Consider the following 18,127-nt stretch of genomic DNA (forward strand, 5'->3'; position numbering starts at 1 on the left):
CAATTTGTTACAGCAGCAATAGGAAACAAATACACCAGGCCACCTGGAGGGGCCACGTGTAGGTGAGATCCCAGCTTCCTGCCAGTGTCAACCCCCCGACACGTGAGCGAGGACACCAGACATATCAGATGCCTCCAGTCTCTCCAGTCTTTGAGTTTCCCAGCTGAGGCCCCAGAGAGGAATTGTACCCACTTTGCCCTGCCCAAATTCCTGACTCACAAAATCTACGAGCATAATAAAATGATTGTTTTTATGCCACTAAGCTTTGGAGTGGTTCGTTATGCAGCGTTGTAACTGGAACAGGGATCTATCCTAGACTTGAACTTGAACCAGATGGAACTCAGGAAAACTGCACACCCTGCTGAACCTAGAGCTCCCATCCCACCATTAGTCTTATTTTTAACTGAACCCTGAACTGAACAGAAGGGAACACTGCTGAAATTGAAACCGAACTTGTATATTTTTTCAAGCTGTTGAACTAAAATATTCAAATATTCTTGAGACAGAGACAGTCACATAGAGAATTCTGCCCTAATCACTTCACTCTGTATATATTTTGATTTGCCTAAGGTCACACGGTCACGGCAGAGCCGAGAGATTCTTAATGTTTGTAAAGCAGCCAGCTGTGACCCTCATTACTCTCCCTACCTTCCTTCAGAGCACACACCCTTGTCCAAGTTTGCTGAATGAAGGAAGGATTGAGCTGTCCCTGTGAGATGTAAATGTCCCATCATCCAAGAACAGGGCGTTCCAGCCTGAACCTGACTCCTTGGGGGTCCCTGAGTGGAAGCTTCATGCCCCTGGCTGAGAAAGTGGAACTTTCCATCAAGGCCAGTGATCCTCAGTATTTGACCAGCCCGGCTGGGGTGTGTTGGGATCCAGGTGGCCTTCATCTCGTCTGAATCAGACCGGCACAGTTTGTAGCCCTCCCCTAAAGCAAGCAGGAGGGGGGGACACTCTGAGGAGACTTGGAGCCCCTGGGGAGATATTCATCTTTCCAGAGCTTTATCATTTTTTCCATAACAGTACCCTTCCTTCAAGGTGGAAAGTCCCAGCTGGCGGCTAAGGATACTCTCAATGTGCTTTTGTTCTCCCCCTCGCCTCCAGCCTAGGCAGCAGGGTGCTGGGCAAAGACACTTCCCTTTTTATACCAGCGTGCTCCGGACTTCCATACTGACAGATGGCACAATATAGACGAGTCCTTAACATCACGAGACCCGATTTCCTGGTTCCAATCTTTGCTCTGCTATTTGCTAACTGTGCAAATTTGGCAGAGTATTGAACCTCTCTGTGCTTTAGTTTCTCCATCTGAAAACTGGCATGGTGATAATATGACCACTTTTGAGGATTTAATGTATGAAAAGTGCTTAGCATAGCACCTGATACACAGTCAGAGTGATGTAACTGTTTGCTGTTATTATTACATGACCTTGGGCAATTCATTTCCTTTCTCTGGGCTTCAGTTTCCCCAACTGTACAATGAAGGTAGTTGTTCCTACCTGCCTCTTGACAGCTGATCTGAGTGCAAATCCTGATTACCCTTTCTTGCTGTGTGGCCTTGGACAAATTTCTTGGGTTCTCTTAGCCTCAATGTGCTCATCTGTTAAGTGGTACCTATTAAGTAGATGGTCGTGCTGATGATGAGAAAATGTGCATCAAGCATGTAGCATGGGGCCTAGCACATAGAAAGAGCTAAAGCAAAGTTAGCTTTTTTTTTTGGTTTGTTTTTATAGATGAGAAAGAACTTTCTAAACTATAATAAGCCATGTCCCCAGGAGGAGAATTGTGGTTTTCTCACATGATTTTCCAGCCATGCCTTATTCACAAACTCCTAGAAGCAGAGCTAAGTCAGGATTGGAAGGGCCATTTTACAGATCAGTTAATTACGCCATTCAACACATATTTACTGATCACCTATTAGGAGCCAGGCACTGTTGTAGGTGCAGGGGAGAGAGCGGCATTGAGGGCCCTGCCCCCCATGAGCTTTCATTCCTGTGGCAGGGGAGGCAGACAGTAAACATGTGAGTACATGAATATATGATCCAAGCTCAGACTCAGTCTCTTCATTTTACAGATGGGGAAACTGAGGCCCAAGAAGGGAAGAGATTTTCCTAAAGTCCTCCAGTGTCATGGCAGGGCAAAGACCCCCAAGCAAATCTTCACAGTATCAGAATATCTTACCCTTAACAAACCCTGGTTTCCCCAAAGTCTTAAGGTATGATAGTGGGAAGCGATATTTACTGAATCGTCCTAGACACAGGCACTCTTTTAAGTGTATTACACACCTTATGTCATTTAATCTTCACATCAACCCTGAGGAGGGAGTTGTCATTAATCCTATTTTATAGATGCGGAAACTAAGGCACAGAGAGGTGGAGGGGAGCAGGGTTTGAACACAGACCCCCCAGTTCAGTGCCCATGGCCTCCACCACTGTGCTGTCCTGCCGTGCTGGCTGCATACTCTTCCTTCCATCTCGGTCTACAGTCTTTCTTTCTTTCTCCCCTGCCCCACATCCTGGTCTCAACAATTTCTTCCACACTCTGAGTAGCCTCTGGTGAGCCCTCTTCCTCTCTGGCCCTCAGTTTCCCCATCTGTGAATTGAGGGGACTGGATTGTCTTCAGGGCCTTCCATGACCACTCTGATTTTTATCCCCTTATCAGTTTGTAATTATCTTATTCACTTCCTTTTTTTCTAGTCTGCTCTCCCCAATGGATTGTGAGCTCCAGGGAGCAGTGCCCTACTCCTTCTGTTCCCCACGATCTCCCCAGAGCCTGGCACTGTGCCCTGCACTTAGTAGGCCCTCAATAAATACTTGTGGATGAAGAAAGGACGGCATGATGGCCATTGTCCTCAGTTTTCTCAAAACCAGCTCTTGCACTCGCTCTCTGGCCCCTCTTCCTTTCTCAGCCTGTGGGGCCCCCTCTCTCCCTCCCTCTCACCTCCCAGGGCCGACTCAGGCCCTCCATCCGGCCTGCATTTTTCCGGGTTTGATATCATTTTTTCCACTCTCCCGGCTGCTGCCGGCTGCCTCTGCCAACTTTCCACAACCAGAGCCCCTCCCCCACGACCACAGGCCAGAGACAGCGAGGGGTGGGGGAAGACCCTCCTCCTCTTCCCTTCCCCAAGCTGGAGTTGGGATGGGGAAATAAGGCCCATAAGTGCCCTGCTGGCAATACTGGGTGGTTGCAGCTGGAGGATATGGTTCGCCTGCCCATGTTTCGGTCTTCCTTGGCACGGTGTTCCTGGTGGCTGGGACACGGCCCATGTTGGGGGCTGAGGCATCTGGGCAGACAGCTGGTTGGGGGCAGGGGTGTTAGGCATAAGGGACACAATGGTCCAAGCCGTTTGCATCTTGTTCTCCTCTTAGAGTAGTGACACTCCTTCCCTTTAGGCTGGAAACTCCTGACCTGACCCCCAAGGCCCAGCCCCAACCCCAGCCCGGTTCCATGCCTCACTGCCTCACACTTCCTGCACAGACATAGGAGGAGGCTGGGCCCTGGGGTCTAGTCCTCACCCTCACTGGCCAGGTGACGGTGGGGTGCTCACTTCCCCTCTCTGGGCTTCAGTTTCCACATTTGAGAAAATGAATGAGTTGGACTAAATTGGGGTCCATCCTGGGGATTAATGGATTGAGTTTCATGGAGTCCATAACCCCCCTTTAAACTATATGCAAAATTGTGTTTGAAAGTCCATTTCTCTGGGACTCTATAGCTTTTTGTCACATTCTCCAAGAGGACTGTGGGTATGTCGAACACAGACTCTAGTCTTAGGAGCCTGGGTTGGAGTCCTGGCAGCTTCACTTACAGCAGCTGTATGATCTTGAGCGTGAGCCTTCACCTCCCGTGCCTCAGTTTCCCACTTAGTAAACAGGGGTCATGAAGATCAATTAATAGTTGTGACTGTTTAGTACAACCAGCTCCTAACAAACGCCAGCTATTATATTGCCAGGATGAGTGCAGAGCTTCCTTCCAGATAATATTTTACGAATCTATAGTCTAAAAAATGGGTTACTGAGAAAACAGGGGGTCATCACACTGAACTGTGGTTGTTTGTGCTCCACAGGGTCTCCCTCAAAGACTGGGGGCAGGGGCCCTGCCCAGTGGTTGGGAGAAGAGGCCGAGCACACAATTGGTCCAATGATTTTATTGACTGACACACAGGTCAGCTGGTTAACCCAGCGTAGATGGGCGAGCGGGAGGTGGAGAAGCCTGGAAAAGCCCTGGGCATCAGACAGGACATCCTTCTGGTCTAGTTTATTATGGAGGGTTTCTGAGAGTTGTCCAGAGCCCAGGGACAAGGAAGATTTTTACAAAAAGATATGCACTACGTAAAGAACCCTACTCTGTGCCCAGCTTGCGTTTAGGCCCCATAGTTTGTCCACCGCTTCCCCGGGGTGGAGGGGTCCCCGAAGCTCCGGCTCCGGGAGATGCTCGGGCCGTCGGGGCAGCGGGCAGGCAAGGCCCACGATGCGGTCTCCAGGCCACCGCGCCACTGCCCCTCGGTGGCGTCGGTAGAGCCCCGCGTGTACCCCAGTGTCCTGCCACACCTGGGAGGGCGGGCGGCCTCAGAGCACGGCCAGGTTGTGGCAGGACTTGGAGCGGGCCTTGAGTGCCCGGCGGCGGGCACTACGGGCCGTCAGGCGGGCTAGGAAACGACGAGCGCGCTGGCCGAGGCTGGCCCGCCGTCGGGGCAGCGGGGGCTCCCGGGCCGCGCTATGCCGGCGGCGCAAGCGCAGTTGACGCACCACGCCCTCGAAGAGCTCGGCCACGTTGTGCTGCAGCGTGGCTGACGTCTCGATGAACTTGCAGTCGAACACCACGGCGCAGGCGCGGCCCTCTGAGGGGGCGGGGTCAGGCGGGACGGGGTGGAGGAGGAGGAGATAAAGATGGGAGAGGTGTGTTCAGTCTCAACCGGAAGCAAGTTTTTCTTTCCCCATGCCTTGTGCTGGATGCCAGGGAACTCAAGAGATACGTTGGACCTGGCTTTGAGGAGTTAGTTCGCAGGCTAGTGACTGACACTGGTAGCAGGATGAGGCTGGGAAGACAGAGAGGCTGGGACCGGGTAGGGAGGGGTCTAGAATGCCAGGTAAGGGCTCTAATCTGTGCATCAGAATTATCTGGGGGAACTTGTCTAAAATGCAGGTTCCTGAGCCCACCCGCAGACATTGTGATTCGGTAGGTTTGGGATGAGGTCTGGGATCCCGCGTTTTAACAAAATCTCCTGGGGATAATGTTGTGGAATTTTGGGATAGCATATGGTCTTCCATCTCCAGGATGCCCCTGGGCTGGGAGGCAGGGGCCCGGGTTCTAGTCCTCAGTGGCTGGTGACCCTGTGGAACTGGCTTTCCCACTCTGAGTCTCAGTTTCCATATTTTTTAGATTTTGCCCGGTGAGTAGGACCATTTTAAGATGTTTATGGGTCCCACCTGATACAGCAGACATATTAATATATTCCCCCATCCCACTTTAAATAGGATTTATATATAACTTTAAACGTTTTGGTTTGCAGTTGCTGGCTGACACAATATTATGTTTTGTATACAATTAAAGCTTTGTGATTTGGATTTATGATTTTCCCACTGTATTTTGGAGGCAATAATTGTCTTTTTCATGTCTCAGATGTAAGTCCTTGCAAAGCTTGTAGGCAGTGGGCCTATCATGCCTGGTGGATAAAATGGCTCTGACTAAGGGCACGGAGGAGCCATAGGGGAATTTTTAAGTAAAGAAGTGACAAGGTCAGATCTGGTTCTGGAAAACTCTGGCAGCCGGCGAGGAGAACCGATTGAGTGGGGAAAGAGAAGTGCAGGGGCTGGCCCAGGCTAGAGTGGAGATGCCAGGATGGGGCAGAGGCTGTGGGCATGGAGGGAGGGGAATGTGGGGTTAAGGGAGATGGACCTGACAGGATCTGGGGACTGGTTTGAGGGAGAGAGGAGGCAAGAATGGTTCCTAGCTTTCAGACTTAGGCAAGGAGATGCAGGATGGGGGTGAGGGGGTGACGGTCACTGAGATGAAGAGCACTGGAGGAGTTGCAGTGACAGTGGGACTGAGAGAAAGGTGGAGGAGGAAGGTGGGGTGGAGGAGGAAGGTGGGGTGGAGGAGGAAGGTGGGGTGGAGGGCTCACCTTCCACGGAGACTTCTCGGCAGCGTGCCAGGTCTGCCTTGTTGCCCACCAGGATGATGGGCACGTGGTCCGCCTGATGTGTGCGCCGCAGCTGAATGCGGAGCTCAGAGGCGCTCTCGAAGCTGCCTCTGTCTGCGATGGAGTACACGATGACATAGGCGCTGCCCACCTGCAGGCACGACTCCTGGCTCCAGGTTTCATCCTGTAGGGGAGGGACCCCAGGCCCATCCTCAGAGGGTACCTAGGCCGTGGCTGAGAAAGGGGGCGGGCAGGGATGGTCTAATGGGTGGGATGGGGCTGAGGTTTATACTTTGGACAGATGTGGGGGACAAATTCTGCCACAGTTCCCTGTGTCACCTTGGGAAACCACCAATCCTCTCTGAGCCTCAGTTTCTCTGCTTGAAAAATGGGGCTAATAACACTACCTTACTACATTCTCTCATTCATTGATCCTTCTGTAGGCTGGGCACTGCAGACAAAAGATTTATTTGGTTCTCCTTCCTGCTAAGGACGGTTCTGGCTTTGCCTGTTCAGCTCTTTTGTCTGGTTTCAGAGGAGGGTTCGGTCTTTCTAGAAGGTTCTTTTGACCTTCTGCCGTCCAGAATTAATAGAAAAAGGGAAGGGATAGAAGTGAGGAGAGGAAGCTGACTTCAAAGGGAGGCATTTTTCCGGATAGTTTTGAAGAGAGAGGGGAAGGAACAACTGGAATGTAAGGGAAGGGGTTGTGAGAGGCCAGGGGCATTTTAAGAAGTGCAGCCCTTTTGGGTTGTTTGACAAAGAAAGGAAAGAGCTGGAGTAATTTTGATATTCTGTTTTGGATGATGATCTCTTGTCAGGGACAGCACACTGAGACTGGACCACCTGGGTAACAAATTTATAAGTAATAAGACACAAAAAGCTCATAGTCTGGAAGGGAGGCTGTGGAAATGGGGAGTTATAATGCAGTGTAATAAGTAGCACTAAGAGAGGCACATGCAAGGGGCTGGAGGAGCCATGGGAGTTGGCGGGGGTAGGCCAGAAGAATTCAACCTGGCAGAGTGTGGGAGGGCTTCACAGTGGACTGGTGACTGGGGTTTGAAAGGATGAGCAGGCTGGGCAGGAGAGAAGAGTGGGCCAGGAGTAGGAAATGCTGAGTGCGGTGGAAGCATTTTTTGTGAGGGGGAAGAAGCCAGAAAAGTTTTCTGATAACCAAATAAGATAGATGAATAGGAAAGCGTCAGAGCTATGGTCAACATCATTGTCAAAGGGAGTAAGTTCTTAACAGCCATATTGAGCCTTCCCTAGGCCAAATAACCATGGGCTGAGTTAGACAGATGTGGGTTCTCAGTCTTGACTATGGACAGGTTCTTTCCCCCCTCTGGGTCTCAGTTTCCCCATCTGTAGAATGAGAGGGTGGGTCTTGACCATTCATTCATTCATTGCACAAATATTTATGCAGGATTTGCATAAATCCTGCATGATCCTGCGAGGATCATGAAAGCTGGTTGGTGCATGGATTGGTGGGTAAGAACCCCTTGGGGGTATGATTAAAAATATAGATTCCAGGACCCCACTTTTGTAGGTTCTTATTCACTAGGTCTGGGGTGAGGCCTGAGATTTTGATTTTTTATACTCCCTCCGGTGACCCTGATGGTCAGCCAAGCTCGGGCACTAGTGGATGAGCTAAAGGTGCACCCAGTTCTGTCTGATTCTGCCTCTGTGACATCAAAGAATACCGTATCGCCCAAGGATGGATACTTATTTCAGTAAGGCTGCCACTGCATGCACTGCCTTCACAGTCACTGACCAGGGAAACTGAACCAGTTTCCCCATTTTACTTTTAGGAAAACCAAGGGCTAGAGGAGAAGTGAAAACTCTCAAGGCTGCACAACCAACTGGGCACAGAATTCTAGTTCCTGCCTTCTAGTCCAGTATTCTTCCCTCACACTATCTCCCAAATGAGACTCCCAGTCAGATCACTTCTCTTAATTCACTGGACTCTGCCCCACAGGATCCTCAGCTGCATTCAAAAAGTACACCCTCCCTCACCAGCCAGTGAGCTCATGAGGCCAGGGGACATGTCTGTCTTATTCACTGCTGGGTCTCCAGTGCCCTGGCCAATGAGATATACCCAGCTGGTGTTTCTGGATGAGCGAAGGAGTGAAACTTCAGCTGGAGGTTCAGAATGTGATGCTCCCGGGGCGAGGGGGAGGGGTAGTCCTACTGCATAAGTGTATAGGCTCTGGGGTCTTATAGATCTGGGTTTGAATCCCACTTGCTATCTGAGAGCTTTGGACACATTACTTAACCTCTCTGAGCTTTGATTTCCTCGTCAGTAGAATGGGAATCAGAAGAACACTCACTGTATAGTTTTTGTCTTGACCGAATGTTATAATAATATATGTCCAGTGCTTAGCACAGGGGCTGACACTTAGGAAGAGGGTGCTTCATAAATGTCAGCTGCCTGTATGAGAATCATCATCATTATTATTATGCTCACTTGGACCTGGGTGTCCTTCCATGCTTGTTAAAAGGAATTGGCCACAGAGCTCCTTCATCCCTAGCTTTTGGGCCTATCACTGGAGCTGTCAGCCATTCTTTCAATCACCCAACACTGCCCTCCTAAGCCCCACCCTATGGGCAGGGCCTCCCTGCGTGTCAGGGGAGGAGCCTACCCTTAGAGACATGGGATCCCAGGTGATTTTTAGATCCTTCTCTTTGCTTAGCTGTATTTCTTCAAAGTTCTACAATGAGCATATCTTACCTGAATAGCAAGAAAAAAGAAAACTCAAACAAGATAAGAAAAACATACTAGGGACATGTCCCTGCCTGCTGCTTTCTTCCTGCTCTGGAAGGGGCTGGGAAAGGACACACTTTGGTTTCCTTTTTATTATCAAGTTACGATTAATAAAAATTATCATTATTTACAGTTCTTCATCCATGTTCAGCATTTTTTCATGTTCCAAACTGTGCTCACCTCTGTGAAATTGCATAAGAACTTTTTAAAACCAGCTGGTAAGGAAGGCAGGAACAATCAACCCATTTATCAGATGAGAAAACTGAAGCTCAGAGTGGTAAAGTCAATTGCACAAAGCTACCCAACTGGTAAGAAAAAGAAAGGGGTTCATCTCAGGCATTTTGGTGCTAATCCAGTGTTCCTTCCTCTGCACACTGTGGGTGGGTGGAGTGGGATGAGGGTGCTAATAAGGGGGAGGCTGGCAGGGGGGAAGCCCACCCTGGCATGGCTGCAGGGAGGGGATCAGGGACTGAGAAAAGGGTTGGGTCATGATGTTCTTCTGTTTTTGGTTGGAAAGGTTTTGGGGAGTGCTGAGGATGGCCCCTCCCCTGTCCCTGTTCTGTAGTGTCCTAGGAGGGGACAAGAGTCTGGCAATAGGCTCAGCACCCCTCCCCCCAAATCCTGTTTGCTGTGTCATACCAGTTTCTCGGCCTCCCAGGTGTCCATGACCACCAGCGTGGTGTCTTCTCCGTCCACCGTGAGGGTCCTCTCGTATACATCTTCTGCAACCCAGGGAAGAGCCGGATCTCAGGAGGAGGTCTGGGGAGGGTGTGGGCACCCCTAGCCCCCCAACTTCTGGTCGCAGCGCCCACTCCACTTCCCTTTGAAGAGCTCACCACACTTGTGTGACGCCTGTCTCTCCTGATAGGTCAAGAGGCTTCACAAGGAGCCCATGTCTCCCCAGCTGCCAGCACAGTACCTGGCACACAGTAGGTGCTGAGAAAGCTATTGTTGGTTTGGTTGATTGAATGAGTGTGGGGTGGTGCGGTTGAAGTTGGGCTGGGAATTCTCCCGGTCCTGCTCTGTCCCTGGCTTAGTGTATGCTTTAGGCAGGTCACGTGACCCTCTCTGAGCCTCAGTCTCCCCATCTGTCACACATATAGGTGTTCATATGTACACCACTCATAGGGGTTCCTACTCTCAGAGGGGTCAAGACTGGGGCCTGGCCAGAGTGTCCCCACATTCTCTATGCTTTTAACCAACCCTCCTCTCCACTTATCTTGTGTCCTTTAAGCCAGTCCTGCAGGAACTCATCTTCATTTCCTCTGTCCTGCCCCTGTCCCCCACCATCTTGGGACCCCTGACCCTCTCACTGCATCTTTTGGGAATAAAGGAACCCAGGGACCAGACCTTGGAGTCTGGCAGTCTCCATTCTGGGCAGGATCTTACTTTTGCTGCAGGTCGTAGTGGCCATGGATGGTGTCGATGGGACTGGGAGGATCTGAGAGTCAGGGGAAGCTGGGGCTGGGAGTTTCTGAGCTGGGTGGAAGGCCACCATTTCTTTACACTTGAGACTCATGGGACTCAGAATTGCTTCCCTTATGACATGGAAATGAATCATACACCTCTCATCCATGAGCAATTGGCAAAATTCTCACTCACTATTCAAGGAATTTCCCTCCCATAGAACATTGTGCAGGCTGTGCCCTGCGCAACTCTAGGAGGGCATCATTCACTTTGTAATCTATGCGAATGGTTGAGCAGTGCACGAGTTGTACGGCTGTTCTTGGCAGCCTTGTGCCCCTGATGACAGGGCTTTCACACCTTTGGCCACATCCCAGCCCAGCCCACAGGGTCCCTACCTCCCAGCTGTTCATGGAGGTCCCGCTCTTGCTTCCCTGCAAAGAGGCTGGCCAGGCTGGTCTTCCCTACACCAGGATCGCCAAGCAGTACCACGCGGTAGAGGGCCTCCCAGGAGCCTTCAGAGTCGCTGGATTCAGAGGACCAACCGTTGGGGGCAGGTAAAGGTTTCCGGGTGGGAGGGTTGAGGGAGGCTGATTGGCCCAGCCGGGGATGCTGGGATTGCGTGGAGGGCGCTGTGCACAGGAGGCCAGGCTGGTGGCCCCGGGGGGACAGGGGCAGAGGAGTGCTGGCTCGCCGATGCAGGGGGGTCTTTGCTTCTTGCTGGGTGTTTAGTGTCATCCTTGGGAGAGGGACTTTGCTCCTTCCTTCCTTCTGTGAGCAAGAAGGGGGAATGGGCGGTGAGCCAGGTGCTTGGAGCCCCCCCTTCTGTAGAGTCCCTATGAGCTGCTCAGATGGCTTCCTCCAGAGCCCCTTCTTGTTCAAATGGGAGGAGGAGGAGCCTCAGCTCCTTGGGGTGGGGGCTTTCTGGCTTCAGGCCTAGGGAATGCCTGGGTAAGACTGGGAGGAGTGAGTGTGCAAGCTAGGAACGCACACATGCATGCACACCCAAAGGCCATTTCCTATGCCTTGAGGATGACCCCCTCCCCCATGATACAGTCAGGCAGAGGTGCAGCAGCGCGGTGGGACATCCACACAAGCCGGCACACGCTTGTGTACACAGACCTGCCCTTCCCATTCAGAACATGAGACCCACGTTCTCAAAGGCTCCTGAATTGCCCCCTCCTCCCCTTCTCCACAGGTCTGTTCCCATGGTTCGGGACTGGGGGGTATGGAGGAGAGTTGAGGGCTCCTCAACTCACTCACTTCCGCTGCCCCATCTCACGAGGGCTGAGGAAGAGGCAGGACGGGGTGGGTTGGTACTCCGAAGGGCGAGGGGGATCTGGGGGTTCCCTCTGGCTGAAACCCGAGCGGCCTGGTGCCATGGGAACAGCGTGTCTGGCCCGCCCCTTGCGTGAAAAATTCAGGACCGGCTGGTGCGACGGCCTCCAGCTGCTGTTGGGGAGCCGGGGCTTCGAGACAGCCGGGCCCCAGGTTTGGTGACAGGACAGGGTCCAGGCGTGGGGCGGGGAGGGGACCTACAGGGCCCGGGAGCGCATGTGCCATTCCCGGAGTCCGAGTCGGAGCTCGTCCAGCACGGGGTCCTGGGTCCGATCCCGGAAGGGTTCCCTGTCCGAGGCTACCCAACCCTCCAGGCCCAGGTCGGAGGACTCTCACCCCCGGGACGTGGGTTCGAGGCCCCCCTCACCCCTGCCTGCGCCGCAGAACTCCCTCATGCAGGCGCCTGGCGAACTCCGCTCCAACTTGACTAAGTTGGTGGCGGGCTGCGCGGGCCTTTACCTCGGCGTGGGGAGGGGTCCAGGGTCCCCGGCCGCCGCAGCCGCCGGCTGCTCCAGGCTGCACCACCGCCTCTGCGCGCAGCCCCTCGGGCGGGTCCCGCCCCGTCGCCCAGTCGCCCCGTCGCCCCGGCGGGGGAGGAGCCGCGACCCCGCCCCGTCCAGCCCCGCCCCATTAGGGCAGCCCCGGGGTCCCCGCCCCAAGGCCTTGGCCGCTGAATGACTTTTCGCAGAGCTCAGCTGACCCGCTACCTCAAGTCCTTCTCCTGGGGTGGGGTGGTGGTGGCGGTGTTGCCTGGAGGGCCAGAGAGAAGAAGGATGCGGGTTCTGGATTCCTGGATCCCTTCTGCTTCCGCATCTATCCACTCTAGCCGTGAGGCGCACCAACTTTCGCCCTCACAAAAACAGCTTGAGGAGCTTGTTAAATATTCAGATTCCAGGTCCCACCCTCCAAGAGAGGCGGATTCAGCAGTCCTGGGGGAGGGATTCGGGATTCTGAGTTTTAAACAAGTGCCGAAGTGATCCTGACGCAGAGTTCGTGGACCCCACTTTGAGAAACTCTGATCTGGCTGGAGAATTAATTTTGGGAGGTGGCTTAAGGGGAGGAGGGAGCCCAGGAAGTCTTCAGTGAAGAGTTCTGAATATCTTATTTTGGCATCATTCATTCATCACCAAATTCTAGGTTAAGCACCCCTCATACAGCTAGGGCTGTCCTGTGCCTGGAAGAACGACTGTGCCCTCTCCGATGAATATTTACTGAGCACTTGTGCTGTGCCTGGTGTGGTTTGAGCACTTTTCCTGGGTTATTAGCTCATTTAATCCTGACAGAACACTAAGAGGATGAGCAAACTGTGGCTTACCTGGACCTGGGACTCAGGTCTCTGCCTCTCAGCCTACCATCCTTCCTATCATGGTCCATGGCTTTTTAAAAAAATCTTCCCAGGCGTGGAGGAGGAGGAAAGAGACATTATGATCTTGGTATAGAAGAGAAGTTGGCTGGAGGGAACTGGTGATTTTGGCCATCCATGGGGCCAGGATCCAGGCTATTTGAGGAAAGTGTTTCCTTTTAGGTCATGAGGGACTGGGGCCTGTATGTGTGTGGGGCCCATGGAGACCAGGCTGTACCTGTGGGTAGGGCTCATTGTCATGGCTGAGGGGGTCCAGGTGTCCGGCCCAGAGCAACTCCCACAGCAGCCTGGTAGACTAGCTCAGCCCCCGCAGGGCTCTGGGCAGGCGCTGAACCCCCTCACCTTGGAAGGAAGCCTGGCTTCCTTCTGTGGTTTGGCCCTCAGAGCTTCCCTTTCCCACCTACAAGATGGGCTGTGATGGTGTAGTCATGTACATTGTCTGGGAGTGAGGCAGTTTAGCTTGCGTCCCAGCTCTGCAGCTCAGTTGCTCTATGGCCTTAGGCAAGTCACCTCCCTTTTTGGGTTTCAGTTTCTTTATTTAAAACTGAAATCTGAACAGGTTACACCCTTGCTGCAAAACTTATGGTTGTCTACAGTACAAAAGCCTGAACTTGGCATTCAAGGCCCATCTGCCTCCTCCTGTCTTCTGCAAGGTCCTTTTCATTCTCTTCTCCCAACAAACCCCTTGCTCTGGCCATGTCCCACTCTTTCAGGCACATTCTGTTCCTTCTGCCTGGAATACCCTTTCCTCTACTCATCTTTCAAGATGCAGCTCAGATGCCTGTGTACCAGACACTGTTCCGAGCCCTCACACATATTATCCCAGTGGTCCTCAAACTTTAGTGGTGCAGTAGAATCTCTTGGAGGGCTTGTTAAACCATGGCCTGCTGGGACCCACCCTCAGAACTTTGATTCAGTAGGTTTGGGCAGAGCTTGTGAGTTTGCATTTCTAACAAGCTCCGGGGATTGTTGCTGCTTGCTGGTCTGTGTACCACACTTTGAGAACCACTGTATTATTTCGTTAATCCTCTAAATGAGCTGGGGAGCCATTACTCTCTGTGAGGTAGGTATTGTTACTCTTCCCATTTTCCTGATAGGCCTAAATACATGCTTGTTTGAATGGGTTTCTGGTCCCATCTCCTTGGCATCAGGAAGGGAAACCTCCATGTATTTAGCTTTGCAAGGGGGGCTTGTCATCATTTCCTAGATGACAGCCTGGGGCTCAGAGAGGCTAAGTGACTTGTCCAAGATATCACAGCAATTAGAGGGAGACACTGGCATTGAACGAGGTCTCTCTGAAGCCAAGGCTTTCCCCACCCTTTCAGGTGGGGAAGATGTCCAGTTTCTGAGCCAGGCATTGCTTCAGGGAATTTGGTCCCCAGCTTCAGAGCTCAGCAACCTCCGGAGGGTATGGCTGACCAGTTCTCCACGTTGTTGGCTGAGATCCAGCTGTAGCCTTGGGACCACAAGGCCTCAGACTCCCACTTAGGTCTCCCGCTGCCCACACCCTTGCCTGGATCTGCAGCCCAATAAAGCCTGGGCTGCAGGCAGCAGGCTCAGTGTGCATGGCACTTCTCCTCCTGTGTTTTCCCCAGTGGCTTTCCCAGGAGCCCTGTGGCCATGACACAGCTGCTCCTGCTCATTGTGGCTGTCCTGGTCCTGGGTCCTGTGCCGCCAGGTAACATCGCCTGTGTGTGTGAGTGTGTGTGTGTAGAAATGAGGACTAGGCTCTCAGGTCCTGGGGGACAGAGGAGGCCTGGACCAGTGCTTATGTTCTGGCCCCACCACCGACTTGTTGGGCCGCTTAGAGCGAGTTGCTAAAGCAGCCTGCACTGCAGTTTCCTAATCTTTAAAATGAGATTCACTCCACAAATATTCATTGGAAAAATATTTCCTGTATGCCAGGCACTATGACAACTGCTGGAGACCCAGCAGAGAAAGAAAACAAGGTTCTTGCTTTCGCAGAGCTGGTATTTTAGTCATGGTGACAGAAAATAACCAAATAAACCAAATAATGTGTCAGAGGGTGATAACTGTTAAGAAGAATAAAAGCAGAACTAAGGGTTAGTGTGACGTATGCATGTGGTTGTGATGGGAGAGTTGATGGGGATGGTCAAGGAAGGCCTCTGATAAGTTTTTTTTTTGGAAAGTTTGAAATTTGCATAAAAGCAGAGAGAATAATATAAGGCACAAGGCAAGTTTTAAAAAAACTTTATTATGGAAAAATGTAAACTCATGCAAAGATAGAGAATAATGTAATGATATGAGTTTTTAAAAGAAATCTTTTTATTTTAGAAAATTTCCAACATAAATAAAAAATAGTATAAAAAACCCTTATGTGTCCATCTCCCAACCTTAACAGTTATCAACTTGAACCAATTCTCTTTTGTTATTCGTCTGCCTCCTCCTCCCCAGTGAACTATTTTGAAGTACAGTCATGTGCTGCATAACGACATTTCGGTCAATGACAGATCACATATATGAGGGTGGTCCCATAAGATTAGTACCATATAGCCTAGGTGTGTAGTAGGCTACACCATCTAGGTTTGTGTAAGTACACTCTATGATGTTCGCACACTGACGAAATTGCCTAGCGATCCATTTCTTAGAACACGTCACTGTCGTTAAGCAAAACATGACTGTAAATCTCAGATGTCTTATAATTTTATATAAGGGAGGTTTGAGCAGAGATCTGAATGCAGTGAGAATACAGAGAAGACTGTTGCAGGCAGAGGGAACAGCAAGGATGAAGGAGGCAGGAGGGTGATAGATGCATTTGAGGAGCAGTGAGGAGGTCAGTGTGGCTGGAGTGGGGAGCACAAGGAGAAAAGTGGAGGGAGAGGAAGTCAAAGATAGGAGGGGATAGTAGATCATGTAGGAGAAAACGTAACAACTTTGTATCTCGGAGTTATTGGAAGGTTGAAATGTGATGATGTGTTAAGAGTAGTTATTATAGGAACTGCCCTCACCTGGGAGTCAGGGTCTTGGGTTCTGGTTCCAGATCCGTCACTTACTGGTTAGGAGAAGCTGGGTAAGTCCCTTTCTTTCTTTATCTGTAAAATGAGAGGGTTGGCCAGCCAGTTGGCCCTGGTCACTCCAACTCTCTAAGCTGTCATTCTGATAATCTCCCTTTCCATTTGTTATTTGCTACATGTTCAGGCAATGTACTAAAATGATTAAATCGCAGACAACAGCCCTCTGAAAGATACTTGTACAGATGAAGAATTTGAGGCCAAGGTCACTCAGCTGGGAAATGGCAGAGCTAGGATTTGGACCCAGGCTGTCTGAGCTGGGTTCATACCACCCTGTTAACCATTAAACTACACACCCTCTTCAGAGTGTGGATTCTTTGCTTTATAGAGATTTTGAAGCCAGCTCTGTATCATTCTAAGATTCTCAACCTTGGCGGATGGAGGGATGGGCTGGTTGACAAGGTTGAATAACACCCGTGAGTTGACCCAAGGTATTGTGAGGATTCTGTGGGATCTCTTTTAATCCAGGGAGAGGCAGGGGAGCCTTTCCTCTCCACCTGCCACTGAGCCCCCCGTTCTTCCACGTTGCTGGGTCATCTGTCTAGAAACATCGCTGTAACAGACAGGCCTGTCTAAGTGGTCCTCCTCGCTCCTCACTTTGTCACATCAGCCCTAATGGGCATCACAGCACCCTGATCATCTCCTTCAGGGCACTTACCACAACCTATTTACTGTATTGATTTGCTTGGGTTTTAACTGCCTTCCCTGCTGGAAGCTTCTTGAGGGCATGGACCATGCCATCTTGTTCATCGTGGTACCCCCAGTGGTACCCCCAGTGCCCCATCTTTGTTGAATGAATAAATAAAGGAGATGCCCCACCCTGTGCCGTGACTAAAGACCCTTAGAGGGGGTACAGGACCTATTCTCCCAAAGCCTTTCCTTTTCCACGCCCCGTGGTTGGAAATTACTTCACTAAATCCTAACATTAAACAGGTCCCTGTGTGTGGGAAGCAGTTTGTGTAATGGTTACGAGTGTGGACTCTGGAGCCAGATTGCCTGGGTTTGAATCCTGGCTCTGCTCCTTAATGGCTGTGTGACCTTGAGCAAAGTTGTTAACCTTTCTGTGCCTCAGTTTCCTTGGCTGTATACAGGGATTGTAATAAGAGCAACTATAATAGGATAGTGGTGTTATGAAAAGTGCTTAGAGTGTTCCTGAGGTGTGAGTTAACCTGGACAAGAAATTAGTCTCTGACTTGTAACCAGTGGTCTAACTTGTGACCTGTGGGCTAACCTGAACTGAGATCTGTGGTCTAAATTGTCACTGGTTGTCTCATCTATGACTAGTGGTCTGGCCTGTTATCTCTAGTCTAACCCTTGACCTGTGGTCAGAGCCCGTGTGCTGTGGCCTAACTTATGACCTGTGGGCTGCTCTATGACCAGTCATCTAACAAATGACCAGGGAGGTAACTGGTGACTTGTGGTCTAACCTGGGCCCTGTGGCCTAATTTGTGGTCAGTAGTCTCAACTGGGCCCTGTGGCCTAACCCTTGATCTGTGGTTAAATCTGTGACCAGTGGTCTAAACTGGGACCTATGTGCTGCTCTGTGTCCTGTGGACCAACAAAAGACTAGAGAGCTAGCCTGTGACCAATGGTCTAACATGTGACCTGTGGCCTAACCTTTGATCTGTGGTCAAACCTGTGAACAGTGGTCTAACCTGTGACCCCCGAGCTGCTCTGTGACCTCTGGTCTTCCTCCCCATAGGGAGAAGTGAATTCAAACGGTGCTGGAAGGGACAAGGGGCCTGCCGGCCTTACTGCACGAGGCAAGAAACCTACATGCACCTGTGCCCAGATGCCTCTCTGTGCTGTCTCGCCTATGGCCTCAAGCCTCCGGTGGCCCGCAAGCCTGAGAATGTGTAGCTGGTTCTGGGGCTGGCATCTTTGCTCCCCAATAAAACACATGCTGCCGGCTGTCTCCTCTTGCTGCTTGCTCACTGCCCAGCCACCCCTGGGGCCAGGATTTTTCTACATTCCTTTGTCTCTTGTTTTAGCATTTAAAGAGCCTGCCCAGGTGGAAAGGACCATAAGGATTTTATGAAAGTGAAGTTTTCACATCAACAGGGAGGCGTGATAGAGGACAAGTCTGCCTCTT

General features: G+C 51.3%; 2 protein-coding genes across 4 annotated transcripts; one reads left to right on the forward strand and one right to left on the reverse strand.

Moving 5' to 3' along the window:
- Positions 1 to 3,971: 3,971 nt before the first annotated feature.
- Positions 3,972 to 12,462, reverse strand: REM1 (RRAD and GEM like GTPase 1). 2 transcript variants are annotated; one of them, XM_087445454.1, is made up of 5 exons: positions 12,348 to 12,462; positions 10,701 to 11,073; positions 9,538 to 9,620; positions 6,123 to 6,324; positions 3,972 to 4,838 (listed from the first exon to the last, which is right to left on the reverse strand). In XM_087445454.1, exons 2-5 carry the CDS (start codon positions 11,038 to 11,040, stop codon positions 4,567 to 4,569), a joined length of 897 nt encoding a protein of 298 aa, XP_087301580.1. In that variant the 5' UTR covers positions 11,041 to 11,073; positions 12,348 to 12,462; the 3' UTR covers positions 3,972 to 4,566. The 2 variants fall into 2 exon arrangements, with proteins under 2 accessions (XP_087301580.1, XP_004442560.1); XM_004442503.3 differs by lacking the exon at positions 12,348 to 12,462 and adding an exon at positions 12,100 to 12,179.
- Positions 11,375 to 17,901, forward strand: DEFB124 (defensin beta 124). 2 transcript variants are annotated; one of them, XR_015555609.1, is made up of 2 exons: positions 11,375 to 11,500; positions 17,738 to 17,800. XR_015555609.1 is itself a non-coding variant. In XM_087445455.1 (2 exons), the coding sequence occupies exons 1-2, from the start codon at positions 14,624 to 14,626 to the stop codon at positions 17,893 to 17,895; spliced, it is 216 nt and encodes a 71-aa protein (XP_087301581.1). In that variant the 3' UTR covers positions 17,896 to 17,901. The 2 variants fall into 2 exon arrangements, 1 of the variants encoding a protein (XP_087301581.1); XM_087445455.1 differs by lacking the exon at positions 11,375 to 11,500 and adding an exon at positions 14,624 to 14,681 and having other exon boundaries at positions 17,738 to 17,901.
- The last annotated feature ends 226 nt before the right edge of the window (positions 17,902 to 18,127 follow it).

The sequence above is a fragment of the Ceratotherium simum genome, chromosome 21 (genome assembly GCF_057802395.1).
Source record: "Ceratotherium simum simum isolate JZ-2026a chromosome 21, ASM5780239v1, whole genome shotgun sequence".
Classification (NCBI taxonomy): Eukaryota; Metazoa; Chordata; class Mammalia; order Perissodactyla; family Rhinocerotidae; genus Ceratotherium; species Ceratotherium simum.

What these genes read in the sequence shown, in the direction of transcription:
- REM1 (XM_087445454.1), bottom strand. Translation starts at nt 11,040, where the DNA reads ATGACACTAAACACCCAGCAAGAAGCAAAGACCCCCCTGCATCGGCGA. An exon ending in CCTCCATGAACAGCTGGGAG is followed by an intron (nt 9,621 to 10,700) that starts GTAGGGACCCTG and finishes CCTGGGTTGCAG; the next exon opens with AAGATGTATACGAGAGGACC. An exon ending in CCTGGGAGGCCGAGAAACTG is followed by an intron (nt 6,325 to 9,537) that starts GTATGACACAGC and finishes CCTCCCCTACAG; the next exon opens with GATGAAACCTGGAGCCAGGA.
- DEFB124 (XM_087445455.1), top strand. Translation starts at nt 14,624, where the DNA reads ATGACACAGCTGCTCCTGCTCATTGTGGCTGTCCTGGTCCTGGGTCCT. An exon ending in CCTGGGTCCTGTGCCGCCAG is followed by an intron (nt 14,682 to 17,737) that starts GTAACATCGCCT and finishes TCCTCCCCATAG; the next exon opens with GGAGAAGTGAATTCAAACGG.